General features: G+C 56.1%; 2 protein-coding genes across 4 annotated transcripts in view; one reads left to right on the top strand and one right to left on the bottom strand.

Annotated features, from left to right (window-relative positions):
* LOC129132025 (uncharacterized) overlaps positions 1-14294 on the bottom strand; it is a 261039-nt gene that overhangs the window by 243661 nt on the left and 3084 nt on the right. The window lies entirely within an intron of this gene.
* LOC129132042 (class II histocompatibility antigen, B-L beta chain) lies at positions 2427-6259 on the top strand. Its single transcript, XM_077191077.1, is given in 6 exon segments — positions 2427-2546; positions 3012-3058; positions 3061-3286; positions 4479-4763; positions 5338-5579; positions 6044-6259. Coding segments are annotated over 6 exon segments (1101 nt in total). The 5' UTR covers positions 2427-2461.

Genomic DNA, 14294 nt, shown 5'->3' with positions numbered 1-14294 from the left:
AGAGCTTTGCTCTGGACATCCATCTCCTCATTTCTCTCCCTCTCTCTCTGTGAACAGCTGAAGTGGGACTAAAACCCCAAACTGAGCCCAAGCAGGATCTCTCCCTAATTAGGCCTTGAGGTACCCTTTGAAAATGAAAGGCCGGATGGAAATAATAGTGTTATATTTTAGCTAATAAGAGCTAAATAATGTTCCTGTCTGAGGCTGGGATGAAGATCAACTGGGCCTCAGTCTCCAGCAGCTGATGCATTCACACTTTTAGATATGAAGGCCAAGCCAGCATGTCCTGCTCTGACAGACACCGCTGCCCTCCTTGCATTCCTTTGGCGCTTCAGAAGGACCAAGTCTGTCCCAGCTGTGCTCTGCAGACTGACACTGCTCTGCCTTCAGAGGAGCAGCCCAGGCAGGAAAGCTCTGCTGGCCCCCAAAGCTGCAGCCACAGCTCCCAGCAGAGGGGAAAGCCCTGGAGAGCTGCCAGGCGTGCTGGGCGTGTTGGCACTGACCTCTCCTCCAGTGGCCCTGTCGAGTCCTTTATAAACGGTTCCAAAAGCCCTGGAGACAAAACAGCAGAGAAGAAAGAAGCAGCGCTTTAGGCCCTGGCAGGGAAAGCCAGCCCAGACAGGAGATCTCTGCTGCCTGCAGCATTCACAAACACCTGGGTGCATCGACCCTTCCAACAACAGCACAGCAGCCACCAGCCCTCTGCCATGCAAGGTGTGCAGGAGAAAACTGAGACCCAACATGAAGGAATTGGGCTGGAGCAAATCCCAATGTCCACGCTGAATTGCTTTAGTTGAAAACCTGAGGTGAGAAATGGGTGTCAAAAGACCTGGCAAAGAATGCATTTCATCCTTTTCCATTTCCTGCCTAAGACCTGCAGGTTCCACAAGGGCCCTGCCATCAGGCAGGTGATGCATTTTCCCCCAGAGTGCATCAGCTCTGTGTCTGTTACTGAATGGATGGGGTGTGCTACCTGTGCTAGAATAGAGCACTTATTAGTTCATCTCTGGTTTCTGTTTCTAAACCATTAGGTTGATAATCCTGACCAGTGGATATTTTTTGAAGGAAAATATTTGAAAGAAATCTTGTTGAGAACTGTTTTCTGACAGTCACCAGATGGTGAGTTGCTCTTTTAGTCAATCCAGTTCCAGGGACAGAAGATCTTCCAGGTCCTGCTCCTTGCTGCAGGCAGGACACTGCCACTCTCAGGGGCCTTTGACGGCGCCTTCTGACCACAGTTATCAATTCTGATCAGGACTGAGAGACAGCAGGATGGTAGCCCAGTGTCTGAAGGTGCTTGGAGCTCTCCTGACTTCTCACTTGATCCTGCACCAGCACAACTCCCGGCCCTGCTTGTGCAGCAGCAGCTGCCGTGCACTTACCCTTGGCCAATCTGCTCCAGTTCCAGGTATTTCTCGGCAGGCTCCTCCTCGCTCACGGTGTTCCCTGAAAGAAACCAGGTGGAAGATGCTCCCTCCCAGAGTGAGACCCTGCCTTGCAGCAGAGCCAGAAGCAGCCCCACTCCCTGGGGCCGTGAGCCCCTTGGTGTCAGCTGGGGAAGGACAATAAATGGCTCGGTGACATTCAGCTGCAGAGCAACACTGGGTGCAGCTGATGCCCAGACACACACACAGCACCCAGGAACAGAGCAGACGTACTCAGCTGCATCAGGCACCACTCCCCTCTCCCCTCTGGCTGCAGGGCTGTGCTGCTGTCAGAATGTTCAGCCCAGGATCCCACAGCGGAGGGAGGTTCATTGTCCTCTTCCCAAGCAGAGGGAGCTTCTCCATCCTCTTCCCAAAATGCTGCAGCTTCTTCATCATCTCCCCAAAACGCTGCAGGTTGGGGGGAAGGAAGGGTGGGGGCAAGGTGTTGGAGAGCTTTCTTTCCCTTCTCTTTGTGCTGCTGTGATTTGGTTGGTAATAAATTCCCTCCGCGTGCCCAGGCCGGGTCTGTTGTGCCCGTGCGGGATTTGCTGAGGGATCTCTCCCGGTCCTTGTCCCCAGCCAGGAACCCTCGGTTCCATTTTCTGGCCCTGTGCGGCTGCGGGGGCAGGGACAGAGCTGCTCTGGGGGTGCCTGGCATCGGGCCAGCGTCACCGCTCGCCACGGGCACCGCTGAGATCCCGCGCCCCTGGGCACGCATTGCTGGGCTCACCTGAGCTCCCACCTGCCCAGAGCCCCAAGGTTCCCCCTCCCCAAAAAACCCCCAGCCCGGGGCTGCAGCGTCCCGGAAAGGCCTCAGCCAATGGCAGCGCAGGCAGGAGGCGTTGCAGCCAATGAGATCTCGGGACGTTGTATTGCGTCATCGGTTGCCGGGCAGAGCCCGTGGCCGATCGCTGCCCAAAAGTGGCGGCAGCCAATGAGAGCGCGCGGCGCTGCCGAGCCCGCCCTGCTCCGGACTGGTGCTGCCAGCGCAGCGCGGCTGCTTTGGGGCTGCTGCTCCCTGCCCGGCCCCGGCCATGGGGCGATGGGCGGCAGCTGGGGCCCTACTGGTGGCACTGGTGGTGCTGGGAGCCCCCCCGGCTGCGGGCGCGGAGCTCTCGGGTGAGCGGGGGTCGGGAGGCGCTGGGACAGGGTGGGAGAAGGGGGAAAAGGGGGCGAAGGGGGGAGCCCGGAATGGAGGGGGAGGAGGAGGGGAACCCCCAAAGGGAGAGCGGGAGGGGCTGAGGGGTGGGAGGAGGGGAGGGAGGGCTGGGGAAGGGGGAAAAGGAGAGGGAGAACCCCAAAACTGAGCGGGAGGGGGTCGGGGATTGGGGAATTTTGGGGGAAATGCGGAAATAGGACCCCAAAAGTGATTTGGGACTGGCCGGAGGTGGGAGGGGAGAGGGTGTGGAAGGGCAAATGGGCGAAGGGCGGCAAAGAGGAAGCGGCAGCGCGGGCAGGAGGGTCCCGTGGCGGCGGTGGGGCACAGGGGGTGCGGAGTGGGGATCCGGGGTGGGTCCCGGAGCTCTGGGGGTGCTGCTGGGGGGTGCTGAGGGGGCACCACTGAGCTGTGTCCTGCACTCACAGGGGTGTTCCAGTACATGCTACAGGGCGAGTGCCACTTCACTCCGAGTGCACGGAGAAGGTGAGGTACTTGGCGAGGGGAATCTACAACCGGGAATAGGTCGTGATGTTTGACAGCGACGTGGGGCACTTCGTGGGCTTCACCCTCCTTGGGGAGATGAATGCCAAGCGCTTGAACATCGACGCGGCTGAACTGGAGTACAGACGGGCTCAGGTGGACATGTACTGCCGGCAGAACTACGATCTTTATTCTCAGTTCACCACCGTGGAGCGCCGAGGTGAGCGCGGGGCAGAGCGTGTCCCCTCGGGCCCTGCCCTGCCAATGACCCTGGAGCCCCTCAAAACCTCCCTGGGAATCGCCCCAGAGTCCTCAGCCCTCCTTGGGCCCATCCCCGGGTCCTCCTGTCCCCCCCCCCCAGTCCCTCCCAGTCCATCCCAGTCCCTCCCAGTGCCCCCCCGCGCGTTCATTTCAGCGACGCGTAAAGCTGACGCTTCTTAGCCAATCAGATCGCGTGTCTCTGATGACTCATCTGTTGCCAGGCAGATCCGCAGCGCCGAGGGCTTTGCGCAGAACTCGGCCTCGCAGTGCCGCGCTCTTCATTCCCAGTTCCGGCCAATGCCACCAAAATCCCTCCCAGTGCCATCCCAGTCCCTCCAAGACCATCTCCAATTCCTCCCCAGTCTATCCCAGTCCATTTCCACTCTTTTCCCAGTTCACTCTCACACCTCCACCCTCTCTCTCACTTTGCCCCTTTCCGCCCCAACTCTCTCAGTGCCAACCCTATAAATCCCAGTCCCTCCCAGTCTATCCCAGTTCATTCCCAATCCTTCCCAGTCCCACCCAGACTCTCCAAGTCTATTCCCAGTTCAGTCTCAGACCTCTACCCTCTCTTCCAGTGCCCCCCATCCCTTCCCACCTCTCTCAGTGGCACCCAACTCCCTCCCAGTCTACACCCAGTGCCTCCCAGTATATTCCTCGCCCATCTCAGTCCATTTCCAGTTCCTCCCATTCCCTCACAATCCCTCTCCAGTCCCAACCAGTCTATTCCTAGTCCATTCCCAATCCAATCCCAGTCACTCCCCACTCGCTCCCATTTCATCCCAGTCCCTCCCATTCCCTCATAATCTCTCACGGTCCCACCAAGTCCCTCCCAATCCATTCTCAGTCCCTCCCAGTCCGTCCCAGTCGATTCGCAATCCCTCTCAGTCCTTTCCAGTCCCACCCAGCTCCTCCAATTCAATACCAGTCTATTTCCAGTTCATTTCCAGTTCACTCCTGGACCTCTACCCTCTCTCCCAGTACCCCCCAGCCCCTCCCATCTCGCTCAGGGCCACCCAACTCTCTCCCAGTCGATTCCCATTCCCTCCCAGTCCCTCTCCACCCCCTCTAACCCTAACCCAGCCCTCCCCTCTCTCTCCCAGTGCCCCCCAGCTAACCCAGTGTGTCCCCGCTCTCTCTCTCTCTCCCAGTGCCCCCTAACGTGTCCATCTCACTGGTGCCCCCCTCGAGCTCCCAGCCCGGCCCCGGCCGCCTGCTCTGCTCCGTGATGGATTTCTACCCTGCTGCCATCCAGGTGAGGTGGTTCCAGGGCCAGCAGGAGCTCTCGGAGCACGTGGTGGCCACCGACGTGGTCCCCAACGGGGACTGGACCTACCAGCTGCTGGTGCTGCTGGAAACGCCGCCCCGGCGCGGGCTCACCTACAGCTGCCAGGTGGAGCACGTCAGCCTGGAGCAGCCCCTGAGCCGGCACTGGGGTACGGGGGAGCCCCTGGGGGCGCTGGCAGAGCCACTGGGCTATGCTGGGAGCCACTGGGAGGGAGCTGGAGAGAGCCGGGCTGGGACTGGGAGAGGCCCTGGGGGCTGGGCAAGGGCTGGGAAGGGGTTTGGGGGATGCTGGGGAGGGTGGGATGGGGATGAGGGGGTTCCTGGTGGGCACTGGGAGGGAGTTTGGGGGTGCTGGGTGTGACTGGGAGGGATCGCAGTGAGCCCGGAGGCGCTGGAAGGAGATCGGCCATGGCAAAGCGGGGCTCGCCATGAGCTCGGTTGTGCTGGGCACAGACTGGGAGGGCTCTGGCTGAGTCCTGCTGGGGCTGCCAAGGGACTGCGAGAGGCTTTGGGGCTCCTGGGGCGCTGGGGGGCAACTGGGAGGGGGCTGTGGGATCCTCAGAGGGATGGGAGGGGCTTTGGTGGCTCCTGGCCAGGACAAAAAGGGATCAGGGGGAGGTTTCAGGGGCTCCTGGCTGGGCTGGGGGCCCCAGGAGGGCGCTGGGAGGGGCTGGGGGTGTCCGTGAGAGGTTTTGGGGGTGCTGAGCCCTGCGGACCCCCCAGAGATGCCGCCGGACGCCGCCCGCAGCAAGATGCTGACGGGCATCGGGGGCTTCGTCTTGGGCTTCGTCTTCCTGGCGCTGGGGCTCGGCTTCTACGTGCGCAAGAAGGTCAGGGCGGGTGCCGGGGGTGGCGTCCCGGCCGTGGCGGAGCGTGTGCGCTCCCGCCGGGGCCCCCAGCCCGGTGTCACCCCCTTTTCTCTGCCCACAGAGTTCCTGAGCCGGCGGCGGCCGCAGCCCCTCCCCGTGGGCTCGGGCCCGGCCGGGACCCCCCGCTCCGTCCCCGCTCCGCTGATTTTTGGGGGGTCCCGTGTCCCCCCCAGCCCTGCTGGCGCGCTCTGCCCGCGCCCAGTGCCTGCTCCCAGTGCTCCCAATAAAGCTTCCCAGTTGGCCCCGGGGCCGTTTATTGGGGGGCGATGGGGAGGGGTTTGGGGGGGGCGGTGATGGGACGGATTTGGGCAAAGGGAGGGGGACAAAGGGTGGGGGCTGGGCCCGGGGGGAGCGGGAGGAGGGGGAGGTGGAAGGGGCGGGGGACGTGAGAGAGAAGAGGGGAAGGAGGCGGGATGAGGAACGAGGAGGAGCTGGAGGAGCGATTGAACCGGGGGAGGAGAGGCGGGAGGAAGAAAAGGGGGAGATGAGGAGAGGAGCAGAAACCAGAGAAGCAGCGGAGATCCTCCGGCCTTCACCGAGGTGTCCACGGGGGGAGCCAGGAAGATGTGGAGCCCCCAGCCAGGTGTGTTCCCAACGCGGGGGCTCTGACCCTGGGGGTCACCCGGGATTATCCAGCGTGGATCCTCCAACGGGGGCTGGACCTGGAGCGGGGCACGGAGCTCATCCCGCACCGGGGCACGGCGGGATCCACGGGCATCGACCCCTCCCTCATCAAAGGACAGCTTTCAGTTAAAGTAGTTAGGACAACTAGTTAGTTATAGAGTTGGCACTGCTAGTTAGTTATGGTAGTTAGCACTGCTAGTTAGTTATGGTAGTTAGGACAGCCTGTTTGTTATGGCAGTTTTTGGAATACAAACTCTCTCAAACCTCAACTCCCCTGACGTGTCCCTTCCCTCTCCCGCCGTGACTCAGCTGCCCGGAGCAGTGTGAGGGGAGAGCGGGCCCAGCCTGGCCCAGAGCTGAGCCCCAGCAGAGCCCTGGCAGAGCCCAGAGCAGCCTCGGCACCTGCAGAGTCAGCCTGGAAGGAGGCGCTTGGAGCCTTCTCGGCTGCACCCGGCTCTTGGTTACAAACTGTGTGTGCTGGAAAATGCCACCGGCTCTGCAGGAGGGCAGAAGGGGCCCGGGGAAGGCCCAGGTGCTCCATGCAAGGGAAAAACCTGCCCTGGGTTTGTTATAAATAACTAGGTAGTGTTGGCTTTTGCTATTATGTATTGACTTCTACAAATTATTCTTAATCACAACAATTTTGATAGAGTACAGTTTGTAATCACTTTTCACTGCTTTTGCTACAGTATAATTTGTCACCTTTTTTGTGGCCAATGCCCTGGCCCCTGTGTAGCTCATATCCTCAGAACATCATTTATGGATGATATTTGAGTTTGACGACAGTGTGAAAAACATACATTATAGTTTTGGCTTTTGCAAAATATTCAAGTGGATGCCATGTGTTGTGCATTAAAATGTTAACTTTTGCAGAAGTAGCTGTAGTTGTGAAATAATAATGAATGATTTAGTTTTGTAACTAACTGACAATAATAACTCAGAGATATTTCTGAAAGAGCTAATGTTCATTTAAAGTACTTGTGGAAATAGGTAAAAGCATCTGCCTGGTCAGATAACATTTAAGGAAGGGATGTGATGAGGCCCCTGCCACTGACCCTTCCACTGTCAATAACTGTCACCTGCTGAAACCACAGAACAGGGGCCCTTGTGAGGCAGTGACACACAACCCTCAGAACAGCAATCCACGATTCCTGCACGTGCTCTAAAAAGGCGAGTTGGGGGTCAAACCAACCTAAAGAATTCCTGGAACATGTAAACGAGTTCAAAGAAATGTTTGAATCTGTACAATCATTATGAATATGTATGTGAACAATACAATGGAAAAACTAGACAAGAAGAGTTGCTGTGGTTAACCGGTGTGCCTCTGGCCATCGCCAACACCCAGCGCTGTTACTGATTTGTCCCTTATTATTCCTTACTAAACTTTCAGAAATTCTAAAGAGTGAGGCTCATTTCTCACAAAACCCAAGGTGCTCACCCCTTGTTCTTCCCCCAAAGCCAGGATTTGTCAATCCTAAACTTTGTCTGAATGGAGGAGAAGGAGGCTGCGAGGAAAAGGAAGATGCACTGGTGTGGAGGCCCATGGGAGTCTCAATCTCCCACCCATGGAGGACTGGTCCCCAGTAAGAAGAACAGATTTCAAGGTTATGGTGAGAAGCTTGCTTCTCCCACAGATCTTTGCAGGCACATGCTGATTTATGGAAAGTTCTGTTACCCCATTGGCCTGTTGCCCTAATTACCCTAGTTCACCCCTATTACCCATCTCTGGTTAGTCCCTAGAATGTTCTCCCTCTCTGTCCCTCCATTGGCCCCAGTTTACTGCATTCCTCTGCCCCTGTTTCCCTATTAGCTGACCCGACCCTTAACCCCTCCTTTGCCCCATTTCCCCCATATCCATTGGACCCTGACCCTCAGCTCCACCCTCACTACCCCATATAAAAACCCCCTGTGCCCTCAGCTTGCTCCCTGTCTTTGTCCCTGGACCCTGTTCAGCTCTGTCCCCTGTTCCTGTACCAATAAACCCAGTTTGCTGAGATCATACCCAGACCCATCCTGCCGACTTTGTCAGCTTTATAAAGCAGCCGTGAGCTCCGGGCTCCTGAGTGCCGGACGCTCCAAGGGCCTCGGCAGCGCCAGGACGCTCCAGACTGGGACAGCCAGGCAGGGCAGGAGGAATCACTGCCCCTTTCCCCTCCCTGCTGCTCCATCTCCCAGCCCAGCATCGCTGCAGGACAGCCTCACTGCCAACGCCATCCTGCCAGGGATGGACTGGGGGGATCTCCTTCCCCTTCCCTCTGGCATGGAGGCAAATCCCATCTTCTCCTTGTCCACCCTCCTTCTTCTCCTCATTCTGTCCTTCATCCATCCACGTTCCTTTCCCATCTCCTTCCTCACTTGTTCCTTCTTGTTCCTTCCTCTCCTCCTGCCTTTTCATTTTCCCTTCTCCCTGTCTCTTCCTCTCCTTGTCCTTCCTCCCCCAGGCACTGGGCTGCGGACAGAGACCAGGGAGAACAAATCCCTGCCACAGAACCTCGTGGAAGAAGCCATTTGGAACGGTTCCACGGCACAGGAATCCAATGGGGAGGAGAAGCCCCAGAGATCCCACACGAGGAGGGGCTGCAAACCCAGCCCGGGGAGCTGTGAGGAGGTAAAAGCCTCCCTGTGCCGGGAAGGGTGTGGGGAATGTGAGAAGAGCTTCAGGCAGAGCTCACCCTGTTCCTGGTGCCTCCAAAAACGGCGGTGCCAGATGCAGAGATCATCCTGCAGATCCATGGGAATGCAGAGATCCCCCTGCAGATCCATGGGGATGCAGAGATCCCCCTGCAGCCCCCGGAGCAGCCACGCTGGAGCACGGGGATGCCTGAGAGGAGGCTGTGCCCCCGTGGCCAGAGGGGCCCCGCTGGAGCAGCCTGTCCTGGCAGGACTGACCCCGGGGCACAGTGACCCACGCTGCAGCACTTGGAGGGGGGCTGTGCCCCGTGGGATGGACTCAGCTTGGAGAAGTTCCTGGAGAAGTCTCCGGAGGGAGAGAGCCCAGGGTGCAGCAGGGGAACGACTCCCGTCCCTGAGCAGAGGGAGAAGCCCCGGGGCATGAAGTGAGCACGGCCCCATTCCCTGTCTCCGGCACTGCCGGGGTAGGAGGTGCAGCTGGAAGGAGGGAGGCGTGGGGGAAGGCTGGATTTAAGGCTCTTCACTTACTTCTCATTATCCTGCTCTGAGGTTTTGGAGTTTTCTGTCAGAAATCTCTCCCCTCGCCCACTCATCCACAGGGATTTGGGGCAGTTTTCCCTTTTTGGGGGAAATCAAAGCGATGCACTGCTGCTCCTGATTAGGGGTAGGAGAAGTGAGGCTCCAGGGCTTCCCGCTGAGCCGGAGCCACCGGACCCGCAGTGCCGGGAAAGCCGTGGCGGGAGGTGCGGAGAAGTTTGTTTTGTGTTTTCAGTTCAATCCCCTCGGGCCCGGGCCCGTTCCAGGGCTGTTCCTCATCTCCGGCTCTGCCCTCACGCAGCCCGGGGGGCCTGAGAGCGCGGGGCGAGGCTGTGCCGTGTGCAGAGCCCGCCCCTGGCTGCGATTGGCCGACGGTGCCGTCAGTCGTGGTTCTGGCGCGCTGATTGGTGGGAGCGGGGCGGAGCAGGGCCCCGGTGGCGGCCTGAGGGCGGCCGTGGCTCGGCAGTGGCGCCATTGGCGGAGCGTGTGTGCGGGCCCGGGAGTGGCGGCAGCGGCCGGAGCGCGGTGAGGCGGCGGCGGCGGAGCTGGGAGGCGGCCGCAGCGCAGGTGGGAGGCGCGCTGGGTTGTGCGGGGGCTCGGGGCTCGCTGCGGGCCTCGGGGGCGGCAGGGGGCTCAGGCGGGTTCGTTGTGCCGTGTCCGGCGCGTGTTGCCGCTGGCGTGAGGGCGCTGCGGGAGCGGCTGCCCGCGGTCTCCTTGCGGCCGCTGCCTCGGCAGGAGCCGCTGCCGGAGCAGCGCTGGCTCGGCCCGGTTCCTGTGGCTGGGACAGAGGCGGCTGCCCCGTGCCCGGGGCTGTGCGGGGAAATTGACGTGGCCGGAGGTTTCTGTGCCCCGAGGAGACAGAGGAGTCCTGTACAAGTGACTTTATTGCTGAGCAGAGGGAGAGGCCGTGGGGCATTTGCCGTGCGCTCTCTGCCATTGCTGTAGTTCGCAGCCTCCTTTTTATCCTCATTTTCCCGGCCTCATCTCCCTCTCCTTTTGCCCACTGGCTGAAGTACTTGGAAGGTTCAGACTTCCACATCTGCCAACTGCATGTCCTCGTTAATGTGCACCCCCACTTTTGTAGAACAGCCGATATTCACGGCTCTCTTAAGTCTTTGTTCTTCTGGAAGTTCAGGAATTTAGCGGGACTTTGTCTAAGCAGCAGTCCGTGTTAATTAGTGACATTTACTGAAACTGATGGTTTCTCACTTCCTTATCTACGAGTCCCTGACCCAACCTCCAGGCAGATTCACTCAGTGAATTTTTTTTCTTTTCCTTTTCTCTTCCTTTTTTTTTTTTTTTTTTTCTTTCTGATTTTTCTTTGGTTTTGGGATTATTCTCAGTGCCCTCATTCCCTGTCCTTCTGTAGCCGTTTCTGGATCAGGAGGCCTGGCTGCCACCTGCATCCCCTCGCTCAGCTGCTGAATGAGCTGCACTCTCAAGGTGTGGAGCACGGTAAAAAGATGAGAGTTGCTGTAGCACATCAGAGGAGAAACAGCATTCGTTTAACCCATGGACTGCCAGGGAACCACAAAACCGTGTCCCATTCCCATCCTTTTCACGTTTGGATTGGTGCATGAGCTGTTTGTTTGTCTCCTTTGTTATCTGGTTCACCACTTTTCCTTTGCCATCTATTTGCCAAGACCAGTTGGAGTTGTTAAAAACGCCAATTACTTGTTTTCAAAATTTTAAAAGTTTAATAGAAATAAAATGGTTATAAAAATAGTAGTACAATTAGAGTAATAATAATTTGGACAAATTGAATTAGGACAATATGAGACAATAGAGACAAAGAGTTACGGATGTCCCGGTACCTTTTTCCGGGCAGCACGAGCCCGAAAAAGGACACCCGCTAACAAAGGATTAACCCTTAAAAACAATAGCCTGTTGCATATTCATACACTTCATACCTGATGCATAAATTCCATTCAAATACAGGATTCTGTCTGGTCATCCTCAGCTTCTTCCTCCAAATCCTAACAGTGCCTTCGAGGCGGGAAGAAGTTGGTTTCTTCTGATAAGAAGGCCATAAATTCTTCTTCTCTGAAAGATTTAGGTGTCCTGTGGCTGCTATCTCGCTGCGAGTCCTTTCTTTTTAAAAAAGTATCCTACATAGCATCGTTTCTATTTTAATAATTTTTATAACTTAAAACTATATTTAACACAGTACTTAAGAAAACTAATACAGCATTACTTTCTAACACAAAACATATAATATTCATTTCAATATTTGCGAAAAGCCAATCATAAAACACATGCATTTTTCACAGAGTCATTTGATTTTCCGCAAATTCCTCCTTTTTCTGCTAACAGATGATCTCATCCCATCCCATGGTGAAATGTTGTGTTCCTCATTTCAGTGGATTGCTCAGCAGGAAGGTCAGGAGCTGGAGCTGTCTGGTTGGTTATTTTGAGGACAGCTTGTAATCTAATGGTGCCATTGAAATGAGAAATGGGTTCTGTGGCTCCTGATATGAATTGGTTCGGGTTCCCAGGGTCCGGTCCATGGTGCTGTAGGATTTGTTCTGCTGGCCGTTCATCTTTTCCCCATTTTTGTCCGCTCTCTCCAGCCAGGGCTGCATCAATTGACTGCTTTTCTCTAATTAAATCATCAAATACTTGGATTCCCAACTGATTTCCCTGAATTTTTGGTAGCAAAAAATCCCCAGTGCTCTATTATACCCTGTATATAACATAGACGGGGACAGCACATGTGGGAGTGGGCAGAGGGATGATTCCCCCCCATTTATTTATAGTGAAGTTTTCCCAACATTCTCCATTTGCTGTTTCCCTTTGCAGCTTCACCCGTTTCTGTTGCAGGGTCAGATATCCTCACCCTGGGCTCTGCCTTGAGCTGTGCAAATTCCATCAGTGCAAGCAGGCAGAGCTTGGGGTGAGGGCAGAGGGAATCAGCCCAATTCCTGCCCCAGGCAAGAGACCCAGGTCCATTGTCCAGGCTTTGCCCAGCAGTGTTCATTTGCATTTCTAAAGCTCCTCTGCAGGCTGACTAAAACCAAAGCTTCTCTTCCAGGGCAGTAATCTGATGACTCCCCTGTTCCTTTCTCACCCACCCTCCCTTGCTTTTTTTTGATGCCTTTCTTTTTTTCCCTTTTTTAACCGTATTCTGTTAACTGTTTATGAGTTAAAGCGTCGCATTTAAACCTCTTCTAGTTTTTCAAAATGCATCCTAAATGTGAGCATGGAGAAACCCAGACCAAAATTGTGCCATCACTAAGAGACACGCACACACATACCCAAAAAGCCTCTACTTCTCCTAAGAATAAAAATTGATTCTGACACCCCTGACGCAAACCTTACTAACCAGAAGGATATTAAGAAAAAAACATTCAAATGTTGTAATCTTGTCACCAAAAGGGTGGGAAGAGCCAAAACTCTCCAACATTTCCAGTTTTAGAGAGTCAAGGCTTTACTTAATTCTGGCCAGGATGTGCAACAGAAATCCTTTCACACACACATAATCCGGGTGTGCAGGGAGAATTGTTCAGTGACACGTGAGTTTTACTAGATTTTTCCTAAACTTTTTACCATCCAAAACCCATAGAAATCTACTGGTTTATTGTTCATTGCTTCCAAGTTGTGTAAGTTTTTAGTATTTGGTTTCCTGTTGCACCCGGATTTCTTCCCCTCTGCTGTGAATTCGGTCCCCACTCCTGGATTTCCTTCTCAGCCTTTTCCAGACCAGGTGTCTCCAGCTGTGCCGGGGGCAGTGTCTGGGGTAGCTGTTGGTTGCTGTTTGCTGCTGGGCGTTGATGTTTTGTTGCTGGTCGTTATCTCTGTGGGTGTCTTTTGGGCTATTCCCAGTCTGTTGAGATGTTAAACTCATCTCCATTGAGTGGTGTAGCAGCCCTTAAATAAAACCTTTAAAGTTCCTTTCCCCAAGGCAAAGACAAACCAAGCCGGAGCAGAGAAAGAAGATTGAAAAGAACCAAAATGGGTACATTTTGCAGCACTGCAGTCGCAGTCAGCCCAGAGTGTGGGTGTGAGTGAGCCCCAGAGTGGAATTGTGCCGTGGTGCTCCCCAGCAGCTGTGGCAGTGCAGGCCCAGCCAGCGCTGAAGCTGCAGCAGTGGCAGCAAGGCTTGGCCGCAGTGGCTGGAGGTGCCAGAGGAGGGTGGCCAGGATTTCCGAGGGTTTGAGCAGAGGATCTGTGGGCAGGCCCAGGGGCTTGGCCCGCTGTGGAGCCCTGGCTGCTGCTGCGTTGCCTTCAGGGCAGGCTCAGGGGCGGCTGCCATGGTCCTGCTGCAGGCGGGAAGTGCAAATCTCCGGGGCTTCAGAGCCCTTGAGGCCAGGCTGAGGGGTCCCCCCGTGTTCAGCTGTGCTGGCGGCTGTTTCTGGCCTCAGGGACACTTGGCATGGGCCCCTTGGCCACCAGTGGTGCTGCTTTGCACTCCTTAGGCAGGAGCCGATGTCCTGGCTGGGTGTTGGCAACAGCAAAGTGCCAGGGCAGGCTCTGTGCCAGCCCAGCTTCCTGTGGGAGAATCTACCTTGATCTCTGATCCAGTGGTGTCTGAAGCAGTCAGAATTGCTTTTGCCCCCCTGTTAGGTGCCATGGTGTCAGCAGAAGATATTGAAGCCTTCCTGCCCAGGGCATTTCAGTGCCAGGCTCTTAGAAGCACCCAGAGCTCCTTGGGTTGAGCTGAGCATGGGGCGGTGACCTGCGCTTTGTCTGATTCCCCTTCCTTAATAACAGCCTGTCTTGTAGCTCTTTTCCCTTCTGCTGCCCTTGCAGAGCCATCCACAAACACATTTTGTCCCTCAGGCCAGGGAATGTCCCATCAATCTCTCCCAGCCTGGGTCGGGAGCTCTGTCCCTTGAGTGTAGTCCTGGGTTCCTTGCCAGCCCCTCTCCAGGCTGTTCAAACAGGAGGCTGGGTTAAACCCTTGCCCTGTCCTCAGTTCTAAATCCTCCTGTGCCATTGAACAAGTTTCATACTGTAATAACCGAGCCCTGCTCATCCATTTAGAGGCTCTTTTGGTTGTCAAAGCTTTAACTTGCTGCC

The sequence above is a fragment of the Agelaius phoeniceus genome, chromosome 27, assembly GCF_051311805.1.
Source record: "Agelaius phoeniceus isolate bAgePho1 chromosome 27, bAgePho1.hap1, whole genome shotgun sequence".
NCBI lineage: Eukaryota > Metazoa > Chordata > Aves > Passeriformes > Icteridae > Agelaius > Agelaius phoeniceus.
Note: the sequence above shows the minus strand (reverse complement) of the source record. Positions and strands in the feature narration are given on the sequence as shown.